At 49.7% G+C, this 26,868-nt stretch overlaps 11 protein-coding genes across 11 annotated transcripts; 6 read left to right on the forward strand and 5 right to left on the reverse strand.

Annotated features, from left to right (window-relative positions):
• Positions 1 to 150: 150 nt before the first annotated feature.
• PENARI_c011G08421 (60S ribosomal protein uL24) lies at positions 151 to 760 on the forward strand (the record flags this gene model as incomplete). The annotated part of the gene is made up of 3 exons (XM_022632678.1): positions 151 to 169; positions 239 to 351; positions 488 to 760. The coding sequence occupies 3 exons, from the start codon at positions 151 to 153 to the stop codon at positions 758 to 760; spliced, it is 405 nt and encodes a 134-aa protein (XP_022487495.1).
• Positions 761 to 2,403: 1,643 nt separating this feature from the next.
• Positions 2,404 to 3,231, reverse strand: PENARI_c011G10589 (synaptobrevin family protein; the record flags this gene model as incomplete). The annotated part of the gene is made up of 2 exons (XM_022632729.1): positions 2,404 to 3,124; positions 3,197 to 3,231. 2 exons carry the CDS (start codon positions 3,229 to 3,231, stop codon positions 2,404 to 2,406), a joined length of 756 nt encoding a protein of 251 aa, XP_022487504.1.
• A 1,070-nt stretch (positions 3,232 to 4,301) lies between these two features.
• Positions 4,302 to 5,856, forward strand: PENARI_c011G05589 (uncharacterized protein; the record flags this gene model as incomplete). The annotated part of the gene is made up of 7 exons (XM_022632604.1): positions 4,302 to 4,338; positions 4,403 to 4,523; positions 4,588 to 4,724; positions 4,793 to 4,970; positions 5,024 to 5,163; positions 5,232 to 5,273; positions 5,324 to 5,856. 7 exons carry the CDS (start codon positions 4,302 to 4,304, stop codon positions 5,854 to 5,856), a joined length of 1,188 nt encoding a protein of 395 aa, XP_022487506.1.
• Positions 5,857 to 6,125: 269 nt separating this feature from the next.
• Positions 6,126 to 6,961, forward strand: PENARI_c011G09812 (uncharacterized protein; the record flags this gene model as incomplete). Its single annotated transcript, XM_022632714.1, has 3 exons — positions 6,126 to 6,542; positions 6,600 to 6,643; positions 6,709 to 6,961. 3 exons carry the CDS (start codon positions 6,126 to 6,128, stop codon positions 6,959 to 6,961), a joined length of 714 nt encoding a protein of 237 aa, XP_022487415.1.
• A 120-nt stretch (positions 6,962 to 7,081) lies between these two features.
• PENARI_c011G05208 (cation:proton antiporter) lies at positions 7,082 to 8,919 on the reverse strand (the record flags this gene model as incomplete). The annotated part of the gene is made up of 7 exons (XM_022632593.1): positions 7,082 to 7,489; positions 7,545 to 8,085; positions 8,154 to 8,274; positions 8,340 to 8,390; positions 8,445 to 8,570; positions 8,621 to 8,827; positions 8,883 to 8,919. 7 exons carry the CDS (start codon positions 8,917 to 8,919, stop codon positions 7,082 to 7,084), a joined length of 1,491 nt encoding a protein of 496 aa, XP_022487660.1.
• A 666-nt stretch (positions 8,920 to 9,585) lies between these two features.
• Positions 9,586 to 9,901, reverse strand: PENARI_c011G12322 (uncharacterized protein; the record flags this gene model as incomplete). The annotated part of the gene is made up of 2 exons (XM_022632768.1): positions 9,586 to 9,796; positions 9,855 to 9,901. 2 exons carry the CDS (start codon positions 9,899 to 9,901, stop codon positions 9,586 to 9,588), a joined length of 258 nt encoding a protein of 85 aa, XP_022487377.1.
• Positions 9,902 to 10,303: 402 nt separating this feature from the next.
• PENARI_c011G00680 (uncharacterized protein) lies at positions 10,304 to 13,706 on the reverse strand (the record flags this gene model as incomplete). The annotated part of the gene is made up of 3 exons (XM_022632481.1): positions 10,304 to 12,346; positions 12,399 to 13,387; positions 13,445 to 13,706. The coding sequence occupies 3 exons, from the start codon at positions 13,704 to 13,706 to the stop codon at positions 10,304 to 10,306; spliced, it is 3,294 nt and encodes a 1,097-aa protein (XP_022487589.1).
• A 908-nt stretch (positions 13,707 to 14,614) lies between these two features.
• Positions 14,615 to 21,471, forward strand: PENARI_c011G01476 (bifunctional carbamoylphosphate synthetase/aspartate transcarbamylase; the record flags this gene model as incomplete). Its single annotated transcript, XM_022632503.1, has 3 exons — positions 14,615 to 15,311; positions 15,386 to 21,366; positions 21,418 to 21,471. The coding sequence occupies 3 exons, from the start codon at positions 14,615 to 14,617 to the stop codon at positions 21,469 to 21,471; spliced, it is 6,732 nt and encodes a 2,243-aa protein (XP_022487446.1).
• A 940-nt stretch (positions 21,472 to 22,411) lies between these two features.
• PENARI_c011G11246 (YncE family protein) lies at positions 22,412 to 23,407 on the forward strand (the record flags this gene model as incomplete). The annotated part of the gene is made up of 1 exon (XM_022632743.1): positions 22,412 to 23,407. One exon carries the CDS (start codon positions 22,412 to 22,414, stop codon positions 23,405 to 23,407), a length of 996 nt encoding a protein of 331 aa, XP_022487455.1.
• Positions 23,408 to 24,161: 754 nt separating this feature from the next.
• PENARI_c011G11255 (DUF3237 domain-containing protein) lies at positions 24,162 to 24,917 on the forward strand (the record flags this gene model as incomplete). The annotated part of the gene is made up of 4 exons (XM_022632744.1): positions 24,162 to 24,402; positions 24,471 to 24,680; positions 24,738 to 24,808; positions 24,867 to 24,917. 4 exons carry the CDS (start codon positions 24,162 to 24,164, stop codon positions 24,915 to 24,917), a joined length of 573 nt encoding a protein of 190 aa, XP_022487661.1.
• A 264-nt stretch (positions 24,918 to 25,181) lies between these two features.
• On the reverse strand, positions 25,182 to 26,862 carry PENARI_c011G07873 (acyl-CoA synthetase; the record flags this gene model as incomplete). Its single annotated transcript, XM_022632664.1, has 3 exons — positions 25,182 to 25,346; positions 25,401 to 26,533; positions 26,586 to 26,862. The coding sequence occupies 3 exons, from the start codon at positions 26,860 to 26,862 to the stop codon at positions 25,182 to 25,184; spliced, it is 1,575 nt and encodes a 524-aa protein (XP_022487548.1).
• Between the last annotated feature and the right edge of the window lie 6 nt (positions 26,863 to 26,868).

Here is a 26,868-nt window from a genome sequence, read left to right on the forward strand (position 1 = left end):
TTCAACTTCCAGCCCTAGCCTAAGCGGCACATCATGTGACGCACAACCCACATCCAATATTCGGCCACCACAAAAGATTCACTTCTCCCCGACCAACGACAACCCGTGCACTTGAGCCCATACACGACACCTTAAGGAGGCTCCGTCAAGATGACTGTTCGCAACCAAGGTGCGTACCTTTTCGCCTTTCTTTCGCCGACTCGAATTTCGCCAATCCCATACTGACGGTTTTTTGCAGCCCTCGCCTCTTCGCGGAGCAAGTCCCGCAAGGCGCACTTCCAGGCCCCCTCCAGCGAGCGCCGCCGCATTATGAGCGCCAGTCTGTCCAAGGAGCTCCGCGAGAAGTACGGAGTACGTACACACCAAACACATTTTCCATATTTCCATATTCCATATCCGGGTCTGGCCAGTCAGGGTTTTCAAGAGTGGAAACAGATATGGGACACCCGCATGATCAGGGACGATTCTAACTAGTATCCTGCGATAGGTCCGCTCCATCCCCGTCCGCAAGGACGACGAGGTCACCATCGTCCGTGGCTCCAACAAGGGCCGTGAGGGCAAGATCACCTCCGTCTACCGTCTCAAGTGGGTTATCCACGTTGAGCGCGTTGTCCGCGACAAGAGCAACGGCCAGAGCGTTCCCCTCGGTATCTCCGCCTCCAACGTTGTCATCACCAAGCTCCACCTCGACAAGGACCGTGAGGAGATCCTCGCTCGCTCCGCCAAGGGTCGTGAGGCTGTCAAGAGCAAGTCGGCTTAAGGGATTTATGTGTGGGGTTTAGGTTCATGTTGCAATGGCGGTTTGACGGCGCGGGTGCATTAAAGGACTCCAAAAAAAGGAGGTCCAACCTGCAATCATCAGGATATACCTTTTCTGAAACCAGGTGCATTGCGATGAATGAAAAATGAAAAATTTCCTTTTTCTTCCATCCGGAGTTGGTACTCGCAGTTCTCTGCGAGGCTGGCGTTCTTTCCTCACATTCCCTGTGCATATAGGATCTTCCGTCGAATGCTACAGTGCAATCTTAACGACCCTTTCGTTTCGTGTTCAATCGGTTCGTTCGGTCTTTTCTGCGCTTCGATTTCGTAGCGACACTTTTCTTTGCTTCCGTTTCCAATCTTTCACTTGGACTGCAAGTACCGCCAGATTATCTCCTCATCAATCCCGCTCCTTTCGGACGGACTCTATGGTTGGCGAGGTAAACGAACGGCGTAGAGAGAATTGCAGGACTTTCTGGGAAGCTGGATCGTTCTGTCTCGCTTGCAGACTCACTCCGAGCCTTATGGCAAGGACGCAGTGGGTTTGAAAGTGAGGTATATTCTTCAATCCCGGATGGAGTCTAGACTGTAGGCTGTAGACTTGTTCATTACCAGGGGTGTATGCGGTTTATCGAGACATCACGTCAATCAACTTATATTCTTTTGGCCAATGCTTTCCAGGTTTCGTATCTCTTCCTTGTTCTTACTATGGGCAGTCCGCTTTCTAGGCCTCTGACTTAACGTATGGTTATGACTTTGTGGGAATAACATATTGGACTAGCCAAGAGGCTCCAAAAGGCTAAAGGCTAAGTCAATTGAGGGGCAAACATGGGGAAACGATCCTCAACCCAGGGGGCTCGTCGGTTGCCAGTATACTTGATTTCTGCATGTTGAAACCTAGGACCAGTGGAAGAATAATAATTTTATTGCCACGGCTTCGAGTTAAAAGAGCTCATTAAACAATTCAAGGCCAGTTTGTAATTAAAATATCTTTTACGTCTGGTGTGAATTGAAAATGACGTGAATATATCTATTTGATGCCAGATTATATATCGAGCTTCACAGGACAACCAACAGAGTCTAACTCCTACAACAGAGTTTATTTATCCCCAATTGTCATTCGCCCGCAGGTAATTTGGATTTGTGTGATCCAGGTCCGAGTATTTATGAATTAGGACATACATCCCTTATATGACTGTATATTGGCAGCCTTGGGCAGATATTCCAAGGCTCACTAGTTAATATCCGTTACTCTTTCCCTCGTTATTGTTATGCCCTCTGTTGACTGAGTCTAAGAATAAATTGGACTAGATAGATAGATAACTTAGTACCTACTCTTCCAGCAAAGCCAAAAATACACTTCATATCGTCTCAACCAGCCTGCGACCTTACAAACCGCAATCAAACACATCGCGATCGCAACACAGTACAAGTAAATGGCTTTAATATACATATCAAAGATACCAGACAAAGCAAATATGCAAGAAAAGCAGAAGAACACCGTATCGTATCTCATGAGAAACCCAGGCAACCGAAGTAAGCCCGGAGAATCGAGAATCAAGAAGAATGCACTTGTTGTAATGTCGAAACAGGAAGGTCAAGGCAATCTGGCCTTACGCTAGGAAAGAAAAGCCTGTTCCTTGCTTATTGCTTGTGTCCAACACATTTTCCCCACGCAGGAAGGCCGCACCCCATCCCGATAAATATATATAGCAAGAAGATAACCACAATAACTATCATAATCATCAACTTGGTATTCTTCCACCACATCCGTCTCCGCAACCCCCGGCTCCGCATTCTGAAATCATGTGCACTACCACCAAGCCGGTCCGTCTTATCAACCAGCAAATCGATGCGCTCTCCACGCTCTAGAACCCGCTCGATATTCTCGGTCATGATGTCACGCACGCTGTCAATTTCGCGCTTGGCTGAGGCAAGTGAGTCGGCTGGAGGGGCTGTGTTGTATGTCTGCAGAAGAGAGCGGAGCTCGCCGTTGAAGGCAGCACAGCCGTAGGCGGGAAGCGAGGCGAATTCTGTGGTGGAGGGTGGGTAGCGGGATAGGAAATTGCGTTTCATTTCCAGAAGATAGGCGAAGGGGATTCGGCGGCCTTGCTCGGCTGACGCGACTACCACGAAGCTCAGGGGTGCCTGTGAGCTTTGCTCTGAACGGTTGCTATCATCGCCTGCTGTTGGCGAGTCGGCGATGTAGTGGACAAAGAGACGCTCATGGGTGAAAGTGAGCTTCTGGGGCTTGTCATGGGTGATCTTAGGGAGGATGATGGAGGCTAGGGACGAGGCGGAGGTTGATGATGCACCTGGCGAGGAGTGTTCGGCTAGGATGGTGGTTCGATGAGCGACGCAGGAGCTGAAATTAAGATGGCATGGTTAGTTTCAAAAACTGGGCTTGAAACTTGTCAACGTAACTGGTTGGACTCACTAGAGCAAAGAGCTCGTCTTCGAGGATGAAGCCATGTTATGATGTCAGTGACCGCGCTCTGAGATTGGAGTTGAAGCGGAGAAGAGATTGACGGCCGAGGGATAAAACAAGCCAGCGGTTTCTAAGCAGAGTCTAGAATACCTTATGGTCTGAGTATTTAAAGCCGTTCGATGCCTGACAGAGTACCTGAAGCCCTGGAGGTCGCTGGCGGAAAGCTGAGTCAGCAATCAGGTGCTCTCGCAAAAGCTCTGATTGGTCGAGGTCAGTACCTCATGCTATTAGCAGTGGAAAATGGCCAAACAAGCGAATAAAACATTGGAAAAGTGAAGCGGAAATTAGAGGAAGACTAGCTAAAACCAACATATAGTCCTGCTTCGAATACAGTGGAAAGTGATGGGTAAAGGCCTCGTTTTCTATCTTAACGACCAATATCGCGGATTCAAGGCAGGCTCAAATCCATGTTCCTTCCACGAATCCTTAACTTCATTCTCCGACTTACCTCCGTAGGTGGTATTGAAGTCTCTAAATTTCCCCTTGTGTACTCTGTGAGAATTAGGTAGATTGCTGGCGGGAAGCATTGCTGGTCAAGCGATAGTGATTGGACGAGAAATATCGCGCATCTGCACATTCAAGAGCTGTCTTAATAGCTAATTCTCGAAGGAGCTCTGATTTTGACAGATAAGAGCCATAGAGAATCAGTTACCCAGCTATTTCGCCTTGTAATGAATAAAGCTACAAATGTTTACTAGTCCATCACAGGATGAGAATACGCATACACTGAAGTTGGTTCACAACTCCGTAGAATCTAACCATTGATTGAAGATGCTACCCACATTTGACGCATACTACGATGTCAGTTGCCTTGTGAGGGATCATTTATCGAATTTTTCGCTATAACGTATTAGTTAGCACTGGTTGTTCCTGGGACTCAAAGCGCAGCAAGGCCGATCCGATTTGTGTAGATATATCGCGCAGTGGCTTAGACCCCACAAACAATACCATATGTCACCCTGACAATGTAGATCTTGTGCGATCAAAATTATATAAGAGAGATCTTGCGTACATCCACCCCTTGCGCATTCTTTTCAACCCTATCACACCCGCCATGTGGAAGCCCACAGTCAACTTCCTCGTAGTGCATTGTTCGTACAGCCTATCGGCGATGGAATTACCTTTTGTCTTTGTGCTTACTCGTTGAACCGTCAGATGCATGGATCATTTCCTTGAGTATCCTTAGCTTGGTTATCATCTACCCTTATGGAAACATGAAAGCAATAGACGCCTTCTTCTTCGGCGCAAGTGCTTCTACAGAGTCGGGGCTCAACACGTCCGTTCTATACCCCAAAATCAAAGCCCCGATACTGAATCACCGTTCTGATAAACAAGCTTAGTATCGATCTCAAAGAACTCAAAACATACCAACAGGTGTACATCTACCTGATTCCAATCCTGGGCAACTTAGGGTTTGTCAATATCATCGTGGTCATCGTGAGGCTTCACTGGTTTGAAAAGCATCTCCGAGCTGTCTGTAAGGCAACCTATTCCGAGCTGATCAAACTCCCTGACCCCATGCTGATTCTTTGGCGGATACTATAGCCTCATCGCTTTTGGAACCGGAAGCACCTAAAGGACGAAATGCCAGCTTCGACGTGGAAGCGGGGCCAGACAAGAAGCAAGGCTTTCACAACAAGAGACAGCCCGAGTCTCGCTATGAATCCACCGGAGATAAGCCGAAAGAGTCTGTTTTGGGCTCTGAGAACCAAATAGACCTAGAGTCAGTGTCACCTACATACCGCCTTTCTCGGATGAGCTGCTCATGAATGATAGACACAACCCAACGGAAACCGAACAGGAGCACACATCTCACACAGCCTCTCTGCTTGCCACAAGAACTATTCAGTTTGGGGATGAGACTCCAGAGTATGATGGACAAACCAAGGCCCTCTACATCCCTCCTCCATGGAAACGTGACCGAGGCAAGTTTGAACCAGGATGATATTCGACACTCGGGACTGGATTCTAATCATACAAATAGGAAGTCCCATTGTGGAAATTGAGAATGAAACCAACGACTGTGGTGAGTCATTCGTTTGTTCTTGCACAAGACCTGCTCTAACGGATTTATAGATGATGCAGGATCAACGAAACTGAAACCCACAGACTCGAACATCCCCGGGCCATCATCCTTCCAGCGAACAACTAGCAACATGAAGTCCACCACACGTCAACTAGAGCGTGTTGTTTCGATAATGTTTCGTCCTGGTGGATCGGCAAGCTTTGATACAAGTCCCCGACAACGATCAACCCAAGAAAAACCAACCTACAAAGCATTGGCCCTTCCCAATATTTCCTCGCAAGCCTCCATGGGCCGGAACTCACAATTCTACAACTTGACTTCTGAAGACCGGGAGAGACTCGGCGGTATTGAGTACCGCAGCTTGAAACTCTTGCTCAAAATTGTCACGGCATATTTCATTGGGATACACCTTTTCGGTGCTATATGCCTCGTGGGATGGATACAGCATGCCGACCCGAAGTATCGCGAGTACCTTGCTGAATGTGGACAAGACAATGTGTGGTGGTTAGTTGACCTTCTTACAAAAATTGACAAACTTGCTGAACATAGTCTAGGGGATTTTACTCCGCTCAAACAATGGTGAGCAATCTCGGCTTCACTCTGACACCAGACTCGATGATTCACTTTCAAGATGCAACTTTTCCACTGATTATCATGAGCTTTCTCGCATATGCCGGAAACACCTGTTATCCATGTCTGCTACGACTTGCGATATGGACCATGTACAAAATTTGCCCGGAGAAGTCATCGATGAAAGAGACACTCAGCTTTTTGCTTGACCATCCCCGACGTTGCTACACGCTGCTATTTCCAAGTCGGCCCACATGGATCCTTTTTGGAATTTTGTTCGCAATGAACTTTATTGACGTTGTTTTGATCATCGTGTTGGATCTAAACAACCCTGCGGTGAACAATCTTCCTGCTGGGCCGCGCGTTCTTGCTGCCATATTTCAATCGGCCTCATCAAGGCACACGGGAACAGCAATATTCAACTTGGCAGAGGTCAGCCCAGCTGTTCAGTTCAGTCTTGTGGTCATGATGTATGTGGCCGTATTCCCTATCGCTATAAGCGTGAGGGCGTCGAACATCTATGAAGAAACAACTCTGGGGGTGTATACCAAAGAAAACGACGTGGATGAAACAAATGGTCAATCCTATATCATGGCCCACATTCAGAACCAGCTCACCTTCGACTTGTGGTACATTTTCATCGGAGTCTTCTTTATCTGCATTGCCGAGGCAGGGAAGATTTCCGATAATTCGATTCCTGTAAGTCTTGGCTACTGATTCTTAAGTGTGAACGTGCCACTCATTACTTATTCCTAGGCCTTTTCAGTCTTCTCGGTGTTCTTCGAGGTAGTTTCAGCCTAGTAAGTGCCTCATTTCAAACATGTCCACTTAACCACGATTCAATTTACCTCTAACCTTCTTACAGTGGAAATGTCGGCCTAAGTCTTGGGTATCCGACAGTGAACACATCCCTCAGTGGAGAGTTTACTGTCTTTAGCAAACTTGTTGTTTGTGCGATGATGATACGAGGCCGCCACAGAGGATTGCCGTACAAGCTTGATCGTGCCATTGTACTCCCCAGAGAACGTCTGGTGGAAGACGATACCGAGGAAGACCCGAATCGGAGAGGAAGGCAGTTTCGACAAATATCGGGGATCAAACGCTATCATACAAACTAGCAAGATTTGGGTGGATAGATCTATTGGACAGTATTTCCATCAAGCCGTCCATTGTACTTTATCTCTCTTTCGATAATTTGATCATCAGACCGACAAGGGAGTAGCTCAACACTTTGTATGTCATACTACATGGCCCTCTTCTGTTCGCGTTGTTGCTGTCCGCTGTAATCCCCATTCACCCTCTCCAATCTTCTTGCCATAGAATTTGACAAGGCAACCCACGACGACAGGTCCGACAATGGTATTGAGCAGGATAGCCCAGATGGCAGTAATGAACCCCTCCTCGCTCACATATGATGTTTCATTGTAGCCAATCTCAATAATCAAAAGGCCAATCTCACCACGCGCCACCATGGCTGAGCCGAGGAGTAATCCAGCAAGCGACGCGGCACCGTAACCGCCTTTGCTATTCTCGGCTTCAGGGGAGTTGTCTGCTTGCTTGCGGGAGTTTACCTTCTCTTTGGGACCTTGTTGTGTCTTTGATGGTGTTAGGAACTTCCAAAGAGGAACCCATATCCCAACCACGAACTGCGTAAATGGTTAACCCGGATTCTATAGCGCGTAGAAGGCAAAGTTAACTTACCTTGGCAAACATCATAAGAAGTGTGTATAAGATGCCTTTCCATATCCTTTCCCCTGTCCACAGCGACACAAATGGAATTGCAAATCCAATACTAGCAAAGAACAGGGGCTCCATGAGATACTTCTGAACATCCAGTAAATAGCACTCAAAAGTATGGACGAAGGTAGGGCTTTTGTCGGCTTCGCGTTCACCTTCTTCACGATTCAAAACAACGAACGGGCCTTCGGGGTGCTTGCTCGGCAAGTAGGTGAGGAAAGTACCAGCAAGAAAAGCCCCGAAAAGGACAGAGGTGCCCGCATATGCAGCGATACTGATGAATGCGGATAGTACCAAGACCATCAAGGTGATATTAGAGATGTGGTCGTATTTTGCAAAAGAGTGTTCAATCCATCGTCGGAACACAGGCGCAAAGAACCATTTTGTTAGGATAGGGGTGAGAATAGCCATGGCAAAAGAAGCCACAATTGGACGACCAATTATCCAGCCAAGATTGACATGGCCTGCCCCGGGACCGGAGAGCTCGCGCAATTGACTGATAATGCTGTTGAGGGATATATTAGCACTAAAGATACTAAGAAAGAGAAGAAATGGAGTCAAAATATTACTTACCTGGACAGAACAAGGCCCACGACATCATCAATCACAGCCGCACTGACAAGAATTGAGCCAACTCTAGTCTGAGAAAGATCTATGGACTTGGCAGCAGAAGAAATCACAGCAAAAGTGGTTCCTGATATACCCTGTCAGCATTTGGGCACACAAAGCGAGTTATTATAGTACGTGACTGGCACATACCTAGGGAAGTCGCAGATAATGCGGCTCCCATGATGAATGTCTCGACCGCGCCTTATGAACAGTCAGTTAGGTGAATATCAATCAGAAAAGTGCTAGAAGACTGACCATATCCATATCCAAGATATAGCAGTAGATAAGAAAGCCCAATGGGAAAACAAACTCCTGTTGCAGCTCCCAGACAACTGACAAGGAAGTTTTGTTTCATAAGGTCAAGCCGCACAGTGAGACCGCCTATAATGACATATTAGTACCATTCCAGGTGATAAAGGAGGATTGAATACCCTCGAAGATGATCAAGATCAAACCAACATAGCCAACGGCGAGGAACGTTTCCTGCCATGGTTTTTCCAGAATGTCGGCTAGAGGCTTTCCATAGATAATTCCGACTGCTATTTGTCCAATGATTCCCGCACGAATTATTTTGGCAGAGACATATTCAGCCAAAGATAGGAAGAAAAAGAATGAGATAATAATTAAGATCTCGACGACTAAATTCCGTTTTAGTATGTCGTATCGAGGGCTTAGGATCATGGCTGTACTTACTACCAGGTTCGTGGTACGCAAGGAAACCACCAGCCATCACGAGGCCAGCTTGTCAACTCAGTTGAGAATCGAGAGGAACAACATCTGAAAACAAGAAATTCGACACAGAAAACTTCTCAAAGCCGAGACTTCTGGGCATCTTGGCTCTTCCACTTCGTCGGTCACGTGACGTGACTTGGTGACATCAGCACTGAGCTTTGGCGCTTCTTATGAGTAGTTGTGAAGGAATGCAAGGCAAAAGAAGATAGACATTGAACCCTTGGAAGCTCCTAAAATATGGATAGGGAAAAAGAGAAAATTTCTCCCCATTCGTGGAATTTCCATAACGTTAGGGCTTGACGTGGGTCGTTATCACGATGTCATGCCTAGAAGATGCCTAGAATATGTTCCACTTTACTTGGCCCTATGAGATTTCCGAAGTTGACTCCATTTTGAAGACAAATGGGTAAGCAATAAACATCTAAATCCCTTTCAAAATTTTCAATTGAAAGACTACCACCACTACGAACAGTCAAACCATAGTCAGTGGCAAACTCTTGAATAACCTATTCAATTACGCCCAAAGCTGCAAATTATATGGAGTACTGAGTAACTTGTTACTAATATGGAGAGTGACAATATGTAAATAGTCCATTGTCTCACCCTAAATGCTTGACGAGGTTCGGGTGCACTGCATAAAGTCCAAGCTCCACTGTAATGTCCCCTAAACGGTGCCTCTAGGAACTTGATATCCCTTTCTTGAAGGCATAGCAGGTCTGTCTCCTTGATCTGTTTGCATTGAGTCACCTGCACGGAATGCAGCAATCTCTTCGTTTCTCGTGATGAATGTACTTCGCTGTGGAGCGAGGAAGCGGAACATCAGCCATGTTCCGCCGATTACGCCGAAGATGCTCATTAGGGCGATGTTTCGGGATCTTATGGGAATTCTGTTAGGATATCCGGGCTCTATAAATGACAGGGACTTTGACTGACTTCACTGGTTTCCGGCCGTTGGACATGGCCCTTGTCATCGTAACCATTTTGGGTGATATTGCTGGGGTTACCGCAAGACTTGAGGGTGGTGAACTGATAATTAAGGATATGCGAGAGATGGTATAGTGAGTGTCAGGATTAGAGTAGGCAATCGTTCTACAGAATAGAATGACATCGGCATGAGCACATCTTTATTAATCTGCGCCACCTCAGATGAACCGTTTATAAGAGCAAGTATCTTATGCTCCTATCTTCTACACTGATACTTGGAGAAATTGGAATCAAAAGATAAAGATAACAAGTGAATGTGATATCGCGTCATGTATGCTGAATGAGATGGTATCTGCAGTGAAGCTAAAGCGCCAGGTATCAGAAAACAAAAGGCCACCCACCCCAACAATTTACATGTTTGTACAAGGTGTCATGAAAAAGCAGAGTGTAATGCACAGTTATGTAGATGGAAATGTATCATCGCCAGGTCCCGGTCCCTCTCCCTTGGGTGGTTCTCCACCACTGCCAGCCCAACTCCCAGGCGAAGTGTGACTCCGTTTCTTCGAGTCCTTCTTATCCCCGCGCTTCTTCTTCTCACGTGTAGCTCCACGAGCTTCATCCGGTTGGCTAGGACTCCGACTGGATTCGCTGCGGCGAAGGTCTTTGACTTCTTTAATGACTTCGCGGAATCCTTCTTCGATGTTGTTCATGCGGGCCAGAACTAGCTTGCTGAGCATGTCTTGGGTTTGGTTTGGAATATCGCGACGCAAGCCTGCAGCGAAGCCCAGCTGTGTATGGAAGCTGGACGGGACAGCGCCGGGGAAGCCGCCTAAACCGCCTGCTACTGCCTTGTTGTCGCCTAGGTCGGAACCGAGATCGAAAAGCAGGGAGGGACGAGGCCGTGTCACTGTTTGTCGATCAGATAGGTAGATGCTATCCACTTCTGGGACGGACATCTGATTGAGTGCGAGCGGGGAGTTCCGAGGTCGAGAAACGTCCAGGATGTGTCGTTTCATTGTGCCCTGGTCCATTGAAGCCGAGACAACAGGGATTCGATCCTCGTCGGATGAGTCCGCATTAGGTCGGGGAGGTGTAGTCCGGCCTTCGGTTTCTTCGTTCGGGGATCCTACAGGGTTGTACAGCATAGTCACACCAGAAGCATTGCGATTGTGTCTGGGACGACGGGTTGGACTATTGCGGCGAGAGATCATTCTCGCGGTAGATGGACGAGAGCTGTAGAACTTAGGCGAGGGCTTTTCGGAGGCCTCCGCCGGATCTAGGGAGTTGCCAATGGATCCTTGGGCCGACTGTTTACCATCATTCGAATCTCCATCATTGCTGGTTAACTCATCATCTCCCTCCATATCCGTATGGTGCGAGGGCGCTCGTTTGTGACCAGGCGAGCCAGGTCTTGTGCGTCGAGGCCGCATCATGGGGCTTGCAACCCGACTCAATCGATCTTCGGGATTTGAGGCAACTGACCTCGTCGTTTCCGTAAAATTGCGAGGGCGAGTGGCAAGTTGACTCCGGAAGGGAAGCTTGGGTCGTCGTGGGTTCATCTCGAGATGGTCCACAACGACAGAATCCTGCTCATCGGGACCGTTGGCTGGCCCTGAGCCAATTTCCTGCATCCAGTCTTTGATAACGTTGTTGGTCTGGCGTTCGTGCACAGTACTTGGTGGACCTCGAATTCGATCATCACTGTATGGCCGACGGAATACTTCTTCCAATGCTTGATCTTTTTGATAAGTGGCCACTGATGGTTCTCGTACCATACGTGATACCCTGTTGCTAAAACCGCGGAATCGACTAGGCCCCCATTGCTTAGGAGCCGGAGTCACATTTGGTGCTGTTGGCTCGATCAGATCAATTGGCTGTACAACTTGAGCACTGAGAATCGTCTTCTCGTAGAGGCAGATTGTAAAGAGAATGGGTAGGTGGGTGATCTTAATAATGGTCCGATTGAGCCGAATGAATTCTCGGAAAGGCATCAGGTATCGGAACGGTGTCACCAGCCAGGCAATGACATTTGTCGGCGCCACGTAGGAGAACAAGGCATCGGACTTGACCATCGAGATGGTGTTGACAGCAAATAGGAACTGATGTTCTTGATTGGCATTCTGGACAATCCTCATAAAAGAGTTCGTCAGAACAGTAATCAAGATTGTGACGACAACGAAATGACAAATGAATAGGAAGACCGTTAGGATCGCCTTTCCTAGGAAATTGTATTCATCCCACATGGCCCACGCAGTAGGCGTAAAGCCCATCAACATTTGGAACAAGCCATACGCCACCACTTTTGGAGAGTTGCTGTCACCAAAGCTTAAGAATGCGACAAAAAAGCCGGAGCAAGCAATGACAATAAGAACAAAGACTGCTATGAGATCAGATGCCATGATTCGGAATGCAATAAGCAGTTGAGAGAAGTAACGATAATGATCCAAGATGGAAAATAATCGAGGGAACAGCAAGGGTGCCGTCGCCGCGAGAACATCGAACTGAAATAAGTTAGTATATAAGCAATATCAGAGGCATATTACCAATACGTACAGCTTGATCTGTGATGAGTTGACTTCTAGGGTAGGTCAAGAATGAACCGTAGATCCGCAAGCAATAGTACGCGAAGAGCAATAGCAGGATACCCAAGTCGAACAAATTCCAAAAGCTCATCAGATAGAGACCGAATCCCTGTTCATTGAACCCCACAATTTCGTCAAGCATGAAGCCAGTACTCCAGAACCAAAACACAACCTCGAGTGATGTGATTCTACGGCTGCGCTGTTCCAGCACTGCTAGAAACAGCCCTAAGAGCACTGCATAGGACAACGTGGAAAGAAATTGTCGATAGCGTGGCACCCGCAATCTTGACAATTTGAATAAAGACGCGTCGCGGGGATTGTAGAGGGACACCGAGCGCCGAAGAATTCCATTGCTTGGTGCTGTTCCGAGGGTTCCATTTTGGTCCATTGATGTCCCATAGTCCATATTCCTATCCACACGGCGATGTAGGTTGTCGGCGGCCGAGTGAAAGACAACAGTTCCAGCCCAAATAGCTTCCAATTGCTGCACCACCACTGGATGGGCCAAGAATCGTTTGGCCTGTGCGCGAATAGCCACCTCCAAGCATGAGACACGGGCAGCAACTACCCGTTTTCGCTGTGGACCGGTTGCCAATGCGGTGGTAGAATCCTGGCCTTGAAGCGGATGGAACTCATAGGACAGCGCGTCAATCAATTCCCGCGTCGAATATTCCCTCAACAGTTTGATCGCCAATAGTTCGCTCACCATGGCCCGTGTCTGATTTGCCCCGCTATTCCCCGGACTCAGGTGCATTTCCTTCTCAAATTGAAGACAATTGGCCATCAATGCGTAGAGTGTCGCGCGTGAGAACTGGGTGGACATGATTTTCTGTAGAATGGGCTTGATCAAGAACTGGGAGACCTGCGGCGAGCGTAGTTGATCCCATGTCAGAGTGGTTTCGCAGCGGGAGGCAATCAAGGGACGGATAGCATGAGTGATGTTGTAAACGGGCAGAGCATCTAATCATTAGATCTTGTTACTATCTGCTAGTGTATCCAGCAGGGAACTTTTCATACCCAGATGCGACGCAGAGAACATGGGCAGGAGAGGTGTCGACTCGAGTGGGCCATCTTCCTCTTCCTCTCCCTCCCAGTCCTCGTCCATGTCTTCTTCGTCGATCCCTTGAAGCTCCGGCGCATCATCCTCACTGCTTTCGCCGGATCTGTTGACGCGTCGTGGATTGTTGCGCGGGGCACGAGACCATGGAGAAGGCGTTGAAAAAGGCGACTGATCAACCGGATCGCGCTGCCGTTTGGGACGCAGCAGAGACGCGAACATGGTGGCCGGTAATGATCACGGTTTGCATAACCGAGGCGAATCAAGAGGGAGGGGTGTTAGAGCATCACGGAAGCGGGTTAGAAGAGAACGAGAAGAAAAAAAACGAGAAAAACACTGCAGAGTGAAGGTAGTTGAAGTTAAGACAAAAAGCGGGATCTAGTCGGAGCTATCTTAGTGCTGTGTTCCCCACGTCATAGTACATACACAAGGCGCACCGATTCTTTGTATGCAACAATAAGTGATTTGCCAGTTAATTATCGCATATACTGGTTTTCGAGTACATATAACTTAGATCACGCGTGGTGCATATCGGTAGGACGGGGAATACCGGTAACTCAAATCGCCACATTCCGATATTATAAGTTCAGATAAGAGATATATGGCTGTGTATAGTTGCTAATTTGCCTATAACACACTTACACACTAAACTATATTCACCTACAGTTAATTAATACCAAAAGAGCTGATACTGTTATCGGCCCACCGCCTAGGCATATATCATATGCATGCAGATGCTTAGCTAGGGACCTAGGTAGGTACCTATAAGCGAGGAGACTAATGCATAAGCAAAAATAAAATTGTCTCCTATAAACTCATAGAGGTAGAAATAAAGTAACTTATTTACTATGGAGTACTAGACTATGACATACACAGAAATCTCTGCGGTGAAATGTACCGAAAACAGATGTGGGGCTCAAAATGCACGAAAATATTTTCTGCCGAGTTTTCTTCTCTTCCTCCTCCAACCAGCTGGTTGCAGCACTACCTTTTTTATCTATACTCCTTTTTGCGGTCTTTTAATTTTTTCTGTTTACTCCAAAAGTTTCTATTCTATAGCGAATGCTGAATTAGGACCTGCACACACGAAATCCGTCCTCGAGAGGACTTGTTCCCTCCTCACAATTGCGATGTCCCACGCCAATTCTCTCGACGACACAGTTTTGCCTACTAGTCCCAAGTTGGGAGGACCTGTTGCATACCCAGAGTCTCTGCCTGTCATGGATTCAGTCCACGGTGCGGTGATCAAGCCCGCCTCCATCCCTGTCCGGGGTGGTAGCGGCCGCTTGGCTTCCCTCGAGTTGGCCGATGGCACAGTCTACCAGGGTTACAACTTTGGTGCTGAGAAGAGCATCTCGGGTGAATTGGTCTTCCAGACCGGTATGGTCGGTTACCCCGAGTCCATCACCGATCCCTCATACCGCGGCCAGATCCTGGTTATTACTTTCCCACTTGTGGGTAACTACGGTGTCCCCGCACAGGATGAGATGGATGAGCTCCTGAAGGACCTCCCCAAGTACTTCGAGTCCAACCAGATCCACGTTTCGGCCTTGGTGGTGGCAGCCTACGCCGGCGAGGACTACTCGCACTTTTTGGCCAAGTCCTCGCTTGGCCAATGGCTCAAGGAGCAGGGTGTTCCTGCCATGCACGGTGTTGACACTCGTGCTCTCACCAAGCGTCTTCGTCAGACCGGTAGCATGCTGGGCCGCATGCTGCTGCAAAAGGATGGTGCCTCCGATGCCGCCGGTATCGATGGTCCCAACTGGAGGTCCCATTTCGAGGAGACCGCATGGGTGGACCCCAACACAAAGAACCTTGTCGCCGAGGGTAAGTGACCTACCAGGTTAACTAGCGAGAAAACAAGAATTGGCTTTCTGACAGCATCTTTTCTCCCTCTACAGTCTCCATCCGCGAGCCCCGCCTATTCACACCCCCCGAGAATGTCGCCCTCAAGCACCCCTCAGGCCGTGGAGTTCGCGTTCTCTGCTTGGATGTTGGTATGAAGTACAACCAGCTGCGTTGCTTGCTTTCCCGCGGAGTGGAAGTCTTGGTCGTCCCTTGGGACTACGATTTCCCTACCCTCGCCGGAAAGGACTTCGATGGTCTGTTCGTGTCCAACGGTCCCGGTGACCCTGCCACTTTGGACATCACCATCAAGAACCTCGCCAAGATGTTCGAGGATGCCCGCACACCCGTTTTCGGTATCTGCTTGGGTCACCAGTTGATTGCCCGCTCTGTCGGCGCCCAGACCTCCAAGATGAAGTTCGGTAACCGCGGCCACAACATTCCCTGCACAAGCATGATCTCCGGCAAGTGCCACATCACTTCTCAGAACCACGGTTACGCCGTGGATGCCAGCAGCCTCAAGAACGGCTGGGAGGAGCTGTTTGTCAACGCCAACGATGGCAGCAACGAGGGTATCCGTCACACCAGCCGCCCCTTCTTCAGTGTGCAATTCCACCCGGAAAGCACCCCCGGTCCCCGTGACACCGAGTACCTATTCGATGTCTTCATCAACACCATCCAGTCTACCATTGCCTCCCCCGAGGCTCTCAACTTGCCCGTCTCTTTCCCCGGTGGCACTAAGGCCGAGAACGTCCTTGCTGCTCCCCGAGTCTCGGTTAAGAAGGTCCTGGTTCTCGGTTCCGGTGGTCTCAGCATCGGTCAGGCTGGAGAGTTTGATTATTCCGGCAGTCAAGCCATCAAGGCTCTGAAGGAAGAGGGTATCTACACTATTCTGATCAACCCCAACATTGCCACCATTCAGACTTCCAAGGGTCTGGCTGACAAGGTGTACTTCCTGCCGGTCAACGCCGACTTCGTCCGCAAGGTCATCAAGCACGAGCGTCCTGATGCAATTTACGTCACATTCGGTGGTCAGACCGCCCTCTCCGTCGGTATCCAGCTCAAGGATGAGTTCGAGGAGCTCGGCGTCAAGGTTCTCGGTACTCCCATTGACACCATCATCACCACCGAGGATCGTGAACTGTTTGCCCGCAGCATGGATTCCATCAACGAGAAGTGTGCCAAGTCTGCTTCTGCTTCCACCCTTGAGGAGTCCCTCCAGGTCGTTGAGAACATTGGCTTCCCCGTCATTGTTCGCGCTGCCTACGCTCTTGGTGGTCTCGGATCTGGTTTCGCCAACAACATGGATGAACTGAAGGAACTCTGCACCAAGGCCCTGGCTGTCAGCCCCCAGGTTCTGATTGAGCGCAGTATGAAGGGCTGGAAGGAGGTCGAGTACGAGGTTGTTCGTGATGCCCAGGACAACTGTATCACTGTCTGCAATATGGAGAACTTCGATCCCCTTGGTATCCACACTGGTGACTCCATTGTCGTGGCTCCTTCCCAGACTCTCTCGGACGAGGACTACAACATGTTGCGTACCACCGCTGTTAACGTCATTCGTCACCTCGGCGTTGTCGGTGAATGTAATATTCAGTACGCCCTCAACCCCTTCTCTCGGGAATACTGCATTATCGAGGTCAACGCCCGTCTGTCTCGTTCCTCGGCTCTGGCCTCCAAAGCTACCGGTTACCCTCTTGCGTTCATCGCTGCCAAGCTGGGTCTCGGTATTCCTCTGAACGAGATCAAGAACTCGGTCACGAAGTCCACTTGTGCTTGCTTCGAGCCCTCGCTCGATTACTGCGTGGTCAAGATTCCCCGTTGGGATCTGAAGAAGTTCACTCGTGTCTCCACTCAGCTCGGTTCCTCCATGAAGAGTGTTGGTGAGGTCATGAGCATTGGCCGAACATTCGAAGAGGCCATCCAAAAGGCCATCCGGTCCGTTGATTTCCACAACCTTGGTTTCAGCGCCACCGATGCCCTGATGTCCATCAAGGGCGAGCTTCAGACTCCTTCCGACCAGCGTCTGTTCGCCATTGCCAACGCCATGGCCGCTGGCTACACCGTTGATGACATTTGGAAGCTCACCAACATCGACAAGTGGTTCCTCACCCGCCTTAAGGGCCTGAACGACTTCGGCAAGTCCATGTCCGCCTTCAATGCCACCTCTGTACCTGTGCCTATGATCCGCCAGGCCAAGCAGCTCGGTTTCTCCGATCGCCAGCTCGCCAACTTCCTGGACTCCAACGAGCTGGCTGTCCGCCGCATGCGTGTTGAGGCTGGTATCATGCCTATCGTCAAGCAGATCGATACTGTCGCCGCTGAATTCCCCGCTGTGACCAACTACCTCTACCTCACTTACAATGCCTCCGAGCATGATCTGTCGTTTGATGATCACGGTATTATGGTTCTGGGCTCTGGTGTCTACCGTATCGGTTCCTCCGTCGAGTTCGATTGGTGTTCTGTGCGCACTATCCGTACTCTCCGCGAGCAGGGCCACAAGACTATCATGGTTAACTACAACCCCGAGACTGTCAGTACCGATTACGATGAGGCCGACCGCCTGTACTTCGAGAACATCAACCTCGAGACTGTGCTCGACATCTACCAATTGGAAACCTCCAGTGGTGTCATCATGTCCATGGGAGGACAGACCCCTAATAACATCGCTCTGCCCCTGCACCGCCTAAACGTCAACATCCTTGGTACCTCGCCTGAGATGATTGACGGCGCTGAGAACCGTTACAAGTTCTCGCGTATGTTGGACCGTATTGAGGTCGATCAGCCCGCCTGGAAGGAACTCACCTCCGTGGAAGAGGCCCGCGGTTTCTGTGACAAGGTCGGATACCCTGTGCTTGTCCGTCCCTCCTATGTCCTATCTGGTGCTGCTATGAACACTGTCTACTCCGAGCACGATCTCGCCAGCTACCTGGGTCAAGCTGCCGATGTCTCGCGTGAGCACCCCGTTGTTATCACCAAGTACATTGAGAACGCCAAGGAGATTGAGATGGACGCTGTTGCCCTCAACGGTGTTATGGTTGGCCACTTCATCTCTGAACACGTCGAGAACGCCGGTGTTCACTCTGGTGACGCTACTCTGATCCTGCCTCCCCAGGATCTGAGCGAGGAGACGGTCCGTCGTATCGTGGAGGCTACCCGCAAGATTGGTAACGCACTTAACGTCACCGGTCCTTACAACATCCAGTTCATTGCCAAGGACAACGACATCAAGGTCATTGAGTGCAACGTTCGTGCCTCGCGTTCGTTCCCCTTCGTGTCCAAGGTCATGGGCGTCGACCTGATCGAGATGGCTACCAAGGCTATGATCGGTGCTCCCTTCCAGGAGTACCCCCCTGTTAACGTCCCCAAGGACTATGTCGGTGTCAAGGTTCCCCAGTTCTCGTTCTCTCGTCTTTCTGGCGCTGACCCCGTCCTGGGTGTCGAGATGGCTTCCACTGGTGAGGTCGCTTCGTTCGGTCGTGACAAGTACGAGGCCTACCTCAAGGCCCTGCTGTCCACCGGGTTCAAGCTACCCCGTCGCAACATCCTTTTCTCCATTGGTGCTTACAAGGAAAAGATGGAGATGCTGCCCTCCATTCAGAAGCTCTCCCAGCTCGGTTACAACCTGTTCGCCACCGCTGGTACTGCTGATTTCCTGAAGGAGCACGGTGTGTCCGTCAAGTACCTCGAGCACCTTCCCGACCACGAGGAGGAGGACATGAAGTCCGAGTACTCTCTCACTCAGCACTTGTCCAACAACTTGATTGACTTGTACGTCAACTTGCCATCCAACAACCGCTTCCGTCGCCCTGCCAACTACATGTCCAAGGGTTACCGCACTCGTCGTATGGCTGTTGACTACCAGACTCCTCTGGTCACCAACGTCAAGAACGCCAAGATTCTGATTGAGGCCATTGCTCGCCACTTCCCTCTGAACATCATCCCCGCCGATTTCCAGACCAGCCACCGCACTGTTGTTCTGCCCGGTCTGATCAACATTGCTGCATTCGTCCCCAACCTTGTTTCCGCTGGTTCCAACGACTTCGAGGCTGTCTCCAAGGCCTCGCTCGCAGGTGGTTTCAGCATGATCCGTGTGATGCCCGTTGGCGTTGACAGCTCCGTCACCCAGGCCAGCGACCTGAAGATTGTTCAGAAGAACGCTCAGGGTAAGTCCCTTTGTGACTTCAACCTCTCGGTTTCTGCCACCGCCACCAACTCGGATCAGATCATCCAGGTGACTGGTGAGGTTGGTTCTCTGTTCATCCCCTTCAACCACCTCTCTGGCAACATCAACAAGGTCGCCACTGTCACCAACCACTTCAGCGCCTGGCCCTCGAGCAAGCCTCTGATCACTGATGCCAAGAGCACTGACCTTGCCTCGATTCTGTTGTTGGCCAGTCTCCACGGCCGTAACATTCACGTTCTGAACGTGACTTCGAAGGAGGACATTACCCTCATTGCTCTGGGCAAGGAGAAGGGTCTGAAGGTGACTTGCGATGTCTCCATCTACTGCCTCTTCCTTTCCCAGAAGGACTACCCGGCCTCCAGCTTCCTGCCCACGGTCGAGGACCAGAAGGCTCTCTGGGACCACATGAGCACCATCGATGTCTTCTCGATTGGCAGCATTCCCTTCCAGCTCGCTGGCAAGGAGGCCACCCCCGAGACTGGTATTGCCGAGTCGCTTCCTCTTCTGTTCACTGCCGTCGCTGAGGGCCGTCTGACTGTTGAGGACATCACCGCTCGCCTCTACGAGAACCCCAAGAAGATCTTCGAGCTGCACGACCAGGCTGACAGCTCGCTCGAGATCGAGGTTGACCGGCCATATGTCTTCCAGAACCCCGATGCCAGCTCTCCCTTCAACGGCAAGGTGATGCGCGGCTCCGTTCAGCGTGTCATCTTCCAGGGCAAGACCTCTTGCCTCGACGGCGAGATCATCAAGGATGCTATTAAGGGTACCGACATGTCTGCCCACCGCATCCTCCCTGCCTCGCCTGTGATGACCCCCATGGTCCGCCCTGAGAGCTCCCTCGACCGCCACCTGTCTCTCTCCGGCACCCCTGGCCGCCGCCAGAAGAACCTGGACAACACCGTGCCTGCCATCGGTGAACTTGGACCTCCTCTTTACCCCTCGTCCCAGGTCTCTCCCTCCATGGCCGACCTGCTCTCGCGCTCTCCATTCCGCGGAAAGCACGTCCTGTCCGTGAACCAGTTCACCCGTGCTGACCTGCACTTGCTGTTCACTGTCGCCCAGGAGATGCGTCTCGGTGTCCAGCGCCAGGGTGTCCTCGACATCCTCAAGGGCCGTGTTTTGACCACTCTCTTCTATGAGCCCTCGACCCGCACCTCGGCCTCGTTCGACGCTGCCATGCAGCGCCTCGGTGGACGTACCATCGCCATCTCGACCGAGCACTCTTCTACCAAGAAGGGCGAGACTCTCCAGGACACCATCCGCACTCTCGGCTGCTATGGTGATGCTGTTGTCCTGCGTCACCCCGACGCCAGCAGCACTGAGGTCGCGGCCAAGTTCTCCCCGGTCCCAGTCATCAACGGTGGTAACGGCTCCCTCGAGCACCCCACCCAGGCCTTCCTGGACCTGTTCACCATCCGTGAGGAGCTCGGCACCGTCACCGGCTTGACCATCACCTTCACTGGTGACCTCAAGTACGGCCGCCCCGTCCACTCCCTCATCAAGCTGCTCCAGTTCTACGATGTCCGCATCCAGCTGGTTGCACCCAAGGCCCTCGCTCTTCCTGAGGAGGTCCGCCAGCAGATCAAGGCTTCCGGCCAGCTGATCCTTGAGTCTGAGGAGCTGACTCCTGAGATTGTTGCCCGCTCTGACATTCTGTACTCTACCCGTGTCCAGAAGGAGCGCTTCGCCGATCTCTCCCAGTACGAGGCTCTTAAGAACAGCTTCATCATTGACAATGCTCTGCTTAAGCACGCCAAGAGCCACATGGTCGTCATGCACCCTCTGCCTCGCAACGCCGAGATTGCTGAAGAGGTCGACTTCGACCAGCGGGCTGCTTACTTCCGCCAGGTATGTTTGAGTTCCTCCACTTCACTTGATTATATACTAACTCCTTCTCAGATGCGCTACGGCCTGTACTGCCGCATGGCCCTGCTCGCTCTGGTCCTGGCCTAAAAACTGAATATCCTTTGCCACTATACTTTTCTGGGGAAAGGGCATTCAAAATCGCCATGCATCTGATCACGCAAGACATGTTTCCCTTTTTTTTCGTTACGTTTTTGAAAAGTTTTATGCCTGTAGCTGTATAGATTTAGATGAATCTCCTTATCATGAACTCCTCTGTATGTCAATATTTTATATTATATGGTGTTATATGTGTGTTATGTGTTATGTGTGTTATGTGTGTCATGTTTGGCGTGGCGTGTGTTTTGGGATTGGCTTGGCGTTTCCTTTTATTTGTGCATTTGGGGTGATTTCTTCTCTTTGGGCGATTTATTTGCATGGCATATTATGTCAATCTCATTCAGCTGTGTCTGAATCGATTCTACGATTTCACTGACGTTCAAGTATATGCCACCAACGCTTTAGATCAGCCTGACCTACCTATGTACTGTAACACCTTGTCCACCGAAGTTTCCATCAAAGTATATGTCTATATCTTCCCGCACCTTTGTCGTAAGCTCCTCGTTGTGTCTAGCGCTTGGTCCCTATTTACTGATATTCAAATAATATGATGATTTTTGTGTACGGTGTACAGGGCTCCACATTTAGACCCTTTGAAGTCATCGCCAAGCGCAAATTTAGGTGTAAAAGCACAGCAAATGTCATGAATCTTAGTGCTTCTGCCTAGCTCACCATCTCGTCTGTATATACTGAAATTTGAGGCTTTCCATTGGGCGTTGGGGACGATCCGGATATAACGAGGTTCTTATCTCCAGATTGGCAGTCAGCATTAGTGGACACTTACAGGTTAGGGTTGAATGTACTATAGCTTGCTAATAGTCGGGATTAATGGCTTTCTTTTTGAATTAGATTACAAATTCATGCATCTACATGTGCTTAAAACGACCTGAATCTCAGGATCAGTGACAAGGATTATCCAAACTACTCTAAAATGCTGTGGCTTTTCGCTTTCTTCCAACTCTCTCTCGCCCTGCCCTGGCATGCCGCCTTGCATGCACCGACTGCCTACCCTCTTACAGTAATTGGCTCATTCCCCCAGCCTCATACATTCGAAAACATTGCAACCAGACACAATGGCCAACTCTTGTTGACATCTACCGTCTCCCCAACACTATACCATGTTGATCCACTGCAAAAAAACCACATCGCCAGTGTCATTGATATACCCCGGACAACGGCACTGCTTGGTATCGCAGAATTAGAACAGGATATATTTTATGTGGTCAGCGCAAACATGAGCTCTGTCTCAGGAGTTCCAGGCTCAAACGCTGTTTGGAGACTCGATATGCGTGGTCGCAGTTCTCTCACTGAGTCGACAGAGCGACTTTCACTCGTGGCCAACATCACCAGTGCGCAGTTGCTGAATGGCATGTGTCGCATTTCAGACCATGATACAAGATCACTCCTCATTGCCGACTCTCAGGCCGGGCGCATCTTCAAGCTAGACACGCACACCGGCTCTTTTCAAGTTGTCATCGATGATGAGGTCCTCAAAAAGACCCCCGAGGGTTTACAAGTCGCAGTGAATGGGCTTCATGTTCAAGGTTCGCATCTGTACTTTACCAGCCTCAACAAGGGCATCTTTGGCCGATATCCTATCTCTTTATCCACTGGTATCCCTACCGGTCCTGTTGAAATTATCGCTGAGGGTGTCCGTGGTGATGACTTTGCGGTTTCCGCAGATGGGAAATTTGCATGGATTGCCATGAATGGGCAGAGCTCTCTGATTGAAGTGGACATTTCCGCAAGAAGTGCACGAGTTGTTATGGAGTCTGCTGCTCTGGCATCAGCATCAGCTGTGTCGTTTGGCCGAACCCTGTTGGACATGAACAGCCTGTATGTTTCTTCCGCGGGGACACTGAACGCTACCATTGGTGCCAATGCTACAGCCACCGGCGGTATTATCGCTAGGGTTGATCTTTTATAATGTTAGATATATCGTTACGATATGTTTATAAATCCAACGCTCTAGTACCCCGGATTTTAATATATGCTGTCCTCTCCACACTAGATGCGTTAATAGACAATTCAAAGCACTTGTCCGCACCTGCTGATAAAATACCTTTATTTCCTCACTATAAGTATACTAAAGGTAAGACATAGTACGTCTCGAATATCGAGATTAACTACGATAGGAATATATTAAGGGAATTCTTAATTCACCGTTTGTATACCGCGCTACCCTACTAGCCTCTTTTAAAGGCTTCCCCTTTAGCTATAGTAAGACCTATAGGCCCTTATTTGACTACGTTGACTAGGGTGTGAACACTCGAACCTTGAAGTATAGGCCTCTGTATACCTTCCATTCATTATTTAATAGGTCTAATTCCACATTGAAGGTGATTTTAAATGTACTGGGACTACTAGTAGGAGGACTTGGTCAGATCGCCGACTCTCGGGCGGAGAGAACGGCAAGTAAACAGCTCTGCCTAGGTACAATCTCAAGCCCCACAACATCACTCAGATCCCTGTTAGTTTCTCTGGGGAATCAAGCAGGCTTGACTATTTTCCTGCAGATCACCGACGTAACATGGCTTGGAAAGGGCGGGGGTTCGGCAAATAGTTCGGATTATCCGAAGTATTGCTGGCTATACAAATGTTGCCTCTGTTCCAGTGTAGTCGATTTATTTTTCAAGTGATTCAAGCATTGAGAAATTAAATTTATTACAGCATTGCTCAGAATGTGGCACTCTGTCTCTACCCAAGGATGGGCTACTAGCATGCTTGCACTAGCTACATGTTTTTCATGGCTACCTACCAGCATTGCTACCATCCCTGTCCCTGTTGCTCCCAAGCTTTCATTTCTTTACACGGCATTTGTAGAGTGTGATCCTAATCTCATGGATACCTCTGTTGGACCCCATGGCATTCGCAAGTCAATTCCTATTGTTGGTGGGAATTTTAGCGGCCCTCATCTTTCGGGTACGAACCAGATTCCAATCTATATCATCGATATCAATGGTGGGTTAATACGAGACAATTCTTTATAGGCAAGATTCTCGACGTAGGAGCTGATTGGGGCCTCGTTGATCCCCAGACCAATGTCTTTTCCGCTGATACTCGGTATAACTTCCGTACTGATGATGGTGCCGACATCTTCCTCCAAACTGCTGGCCCTAAGGCGCCTGATGGTCACTTGCATCTGCGTATTATCTTTGAGACCGGGAGTCCCAAGTATTATTGGCTGAACAATGTTGTTGGTGAGTTTCATGTGGAGAATAAATGGCCATACCTTTTTCTAACGTAGTCAAATCCAGCTATTGGCATTCTGACATCGAATCTGCCAACTAACAGAAATATAAGCTTGTTGCGGATTGATGCTTGGAATGTAAGTCTCCCAGATTGCTCTTCACTATTCTATCGAAGACGATTGACCCTTTTACTAGTTTGCGTCCGATTGGAATTCCACTCAGTTCATGAATGCCACTTCTGCGTGAAGAGACATGGATGTCTTAAAGGTGAAACAGTGTGCTCGATTTTAAATAGAGTACTAGAAAACACACATCTTGGAATGGTAGCCTTTGTTACTAGATAAGATATATAATCCTCGGATCTTCATGTCCTTTAGTCATAAACACGAGGGATTCATCTCATTTACGTTCAATGTAAAGTGCGTAGTGCTCTATAAACGTGTCTTCGCTAATGTATAATTAACCAGTCCAATCCACAGGATCGTCACTCATCTCTCATTCGTTCATGATTCATGCCTTGTCTGGCCAGTACTTTTGCACAATGACTTTCTTGTTGACCTTTCCCATAGCATTGCGCTCAATCCCATCCACGACCTTCAGGACTGTGGGGATCTTATAAGGGGCCATCTCATTCTTCAGGCTCGCACGGAGGGCGGGAAGCTCGAGAGGCACAGCCTGTATTCTTATTAGTTAACCAAGTCCTTTATTTCCGAGGTCATTTCCACTTACTCCTTCGCGGAACTTGACGACGGCTGCGACTCGCTGGCCCCATTCTTGATCCGCAAGCCCAACGACTGCCACTTCCTGGATTGCATCCAAGGCGAGCATCTTGCGCTCGACTTCCAATGCTGAGATTTTGTACCCGCCAGATTTGATCAGGTCGACAGAAGCACGGCCTTGAATGAAGTATGCGCCAGTTAAATCCCGCCTGGCCACGTCGCCAGTCTTGAACCAGCGATCGGCTGTGAACTCCGAGGAAGTCGCCTCGGGCTTCCGCCAGTACTCACGGAAAACATTTCCACCCTTGATCTCAATCATACCGTCCTCATCCACACCGTCGACCGTCCTGCCTGTCTCTTTCTCGGTCAATCGGACTTCGACTCCCGGCAAGGGCCAGCCAACACTGCCATCAACCCGTTTTTCAACCTCGAGCCCACAGCTGAGCGCCATCCCAATCTCGGTCATTCCATATCGCTCCAGCAACGTCTGGCCGGTTATCTCGGCGAATTTCGATTTGATAGGGGTGGGAAGGGCTGCAGATCCGCTAACAACAAGTCGCAGAGCACGCGCACCGGCCCGCGCGGCATCTTCCTGTTCAGTATCGCGGATATGAGCGTCAAAATAATCATTCAGACGGGAATAGATGGTCGGAACTGCCATGAACATAGTCGAACCACCCTCCTGCCACCGCTCCCAGATCACTTTCGGGTCGAACTTTGGATGCATCTCGACAGTGGTACCACTCAAGAAACTGGCTGCTAGACCATTGATGATACCATGGACGTGGTGGAGCGGTAGTACATGAATGAGACGATCTGAAGGACTATATCTCCATGCCTTGACCAGGCAGCTTGCCTGGAAAGTGATATTCTCATGGGTGGTGACGCAACCCTTCGGGTTTGAGGTGGTTCCGGATGTATAGATCATCAGAGCGCGCCGGGTGAGGGCAAAAGGTGGAGAGAAGGATGGCAGAGTCGGTGCCTCATTACGGCTGAATGGCTCAAGGCCCATGAATGGGATCTCAGTGGTGCATCCCTCGCGTAGTGCAGGCGCCATCTTTTCGAAATGTGGGTGAACAATAATCAACGAGGGGTCCGAATCACCCACTGTATATAACAGCTCCTTCACCGGGTGACTTGTGCCTAATCGAAACAGTCAGCCAGATCGTTGTATCAGGCCAGCTTCAGTACTCACATAGAGGAACACAGACACCTCCTGCTGCCCACACGGCCCATTGCGTAACCACATAGTCGTATCCATTGGGGACCAAGAATGCAATGCGCCGCTCGTCCAAATCCTCGGTCAGCGCCAATTGTTCAATTATGCGCTTCCTTAATGCTGCAGCGTCGGCTAGCAGTTGGACAAATGTGAAGGACTCTTGTTTTGCGGCGTCGACGACCGCGATTTTGTTGGGGTTGTCCCGCGCATGCTGCGCCGCCGCGGCGAAGAGGGGCAAGGTAGGGATCGGCATGGGGAG

This window comes from Penicillium arizonense (assembly GCF_001773325.1).
Source record: "Penicillium arizonense strain CBS 141311 chromosome Unknown PENARI_contig011, whole genome shotgun sequence".
NCBI classification, from domain to species: domain Eukaryota; kingdom Fungi; phylum Ascomycota; class Eurotiomycetes; order Eurotiales; family Aspergillaceae; genus Penicillium; species Penicillium arizonense.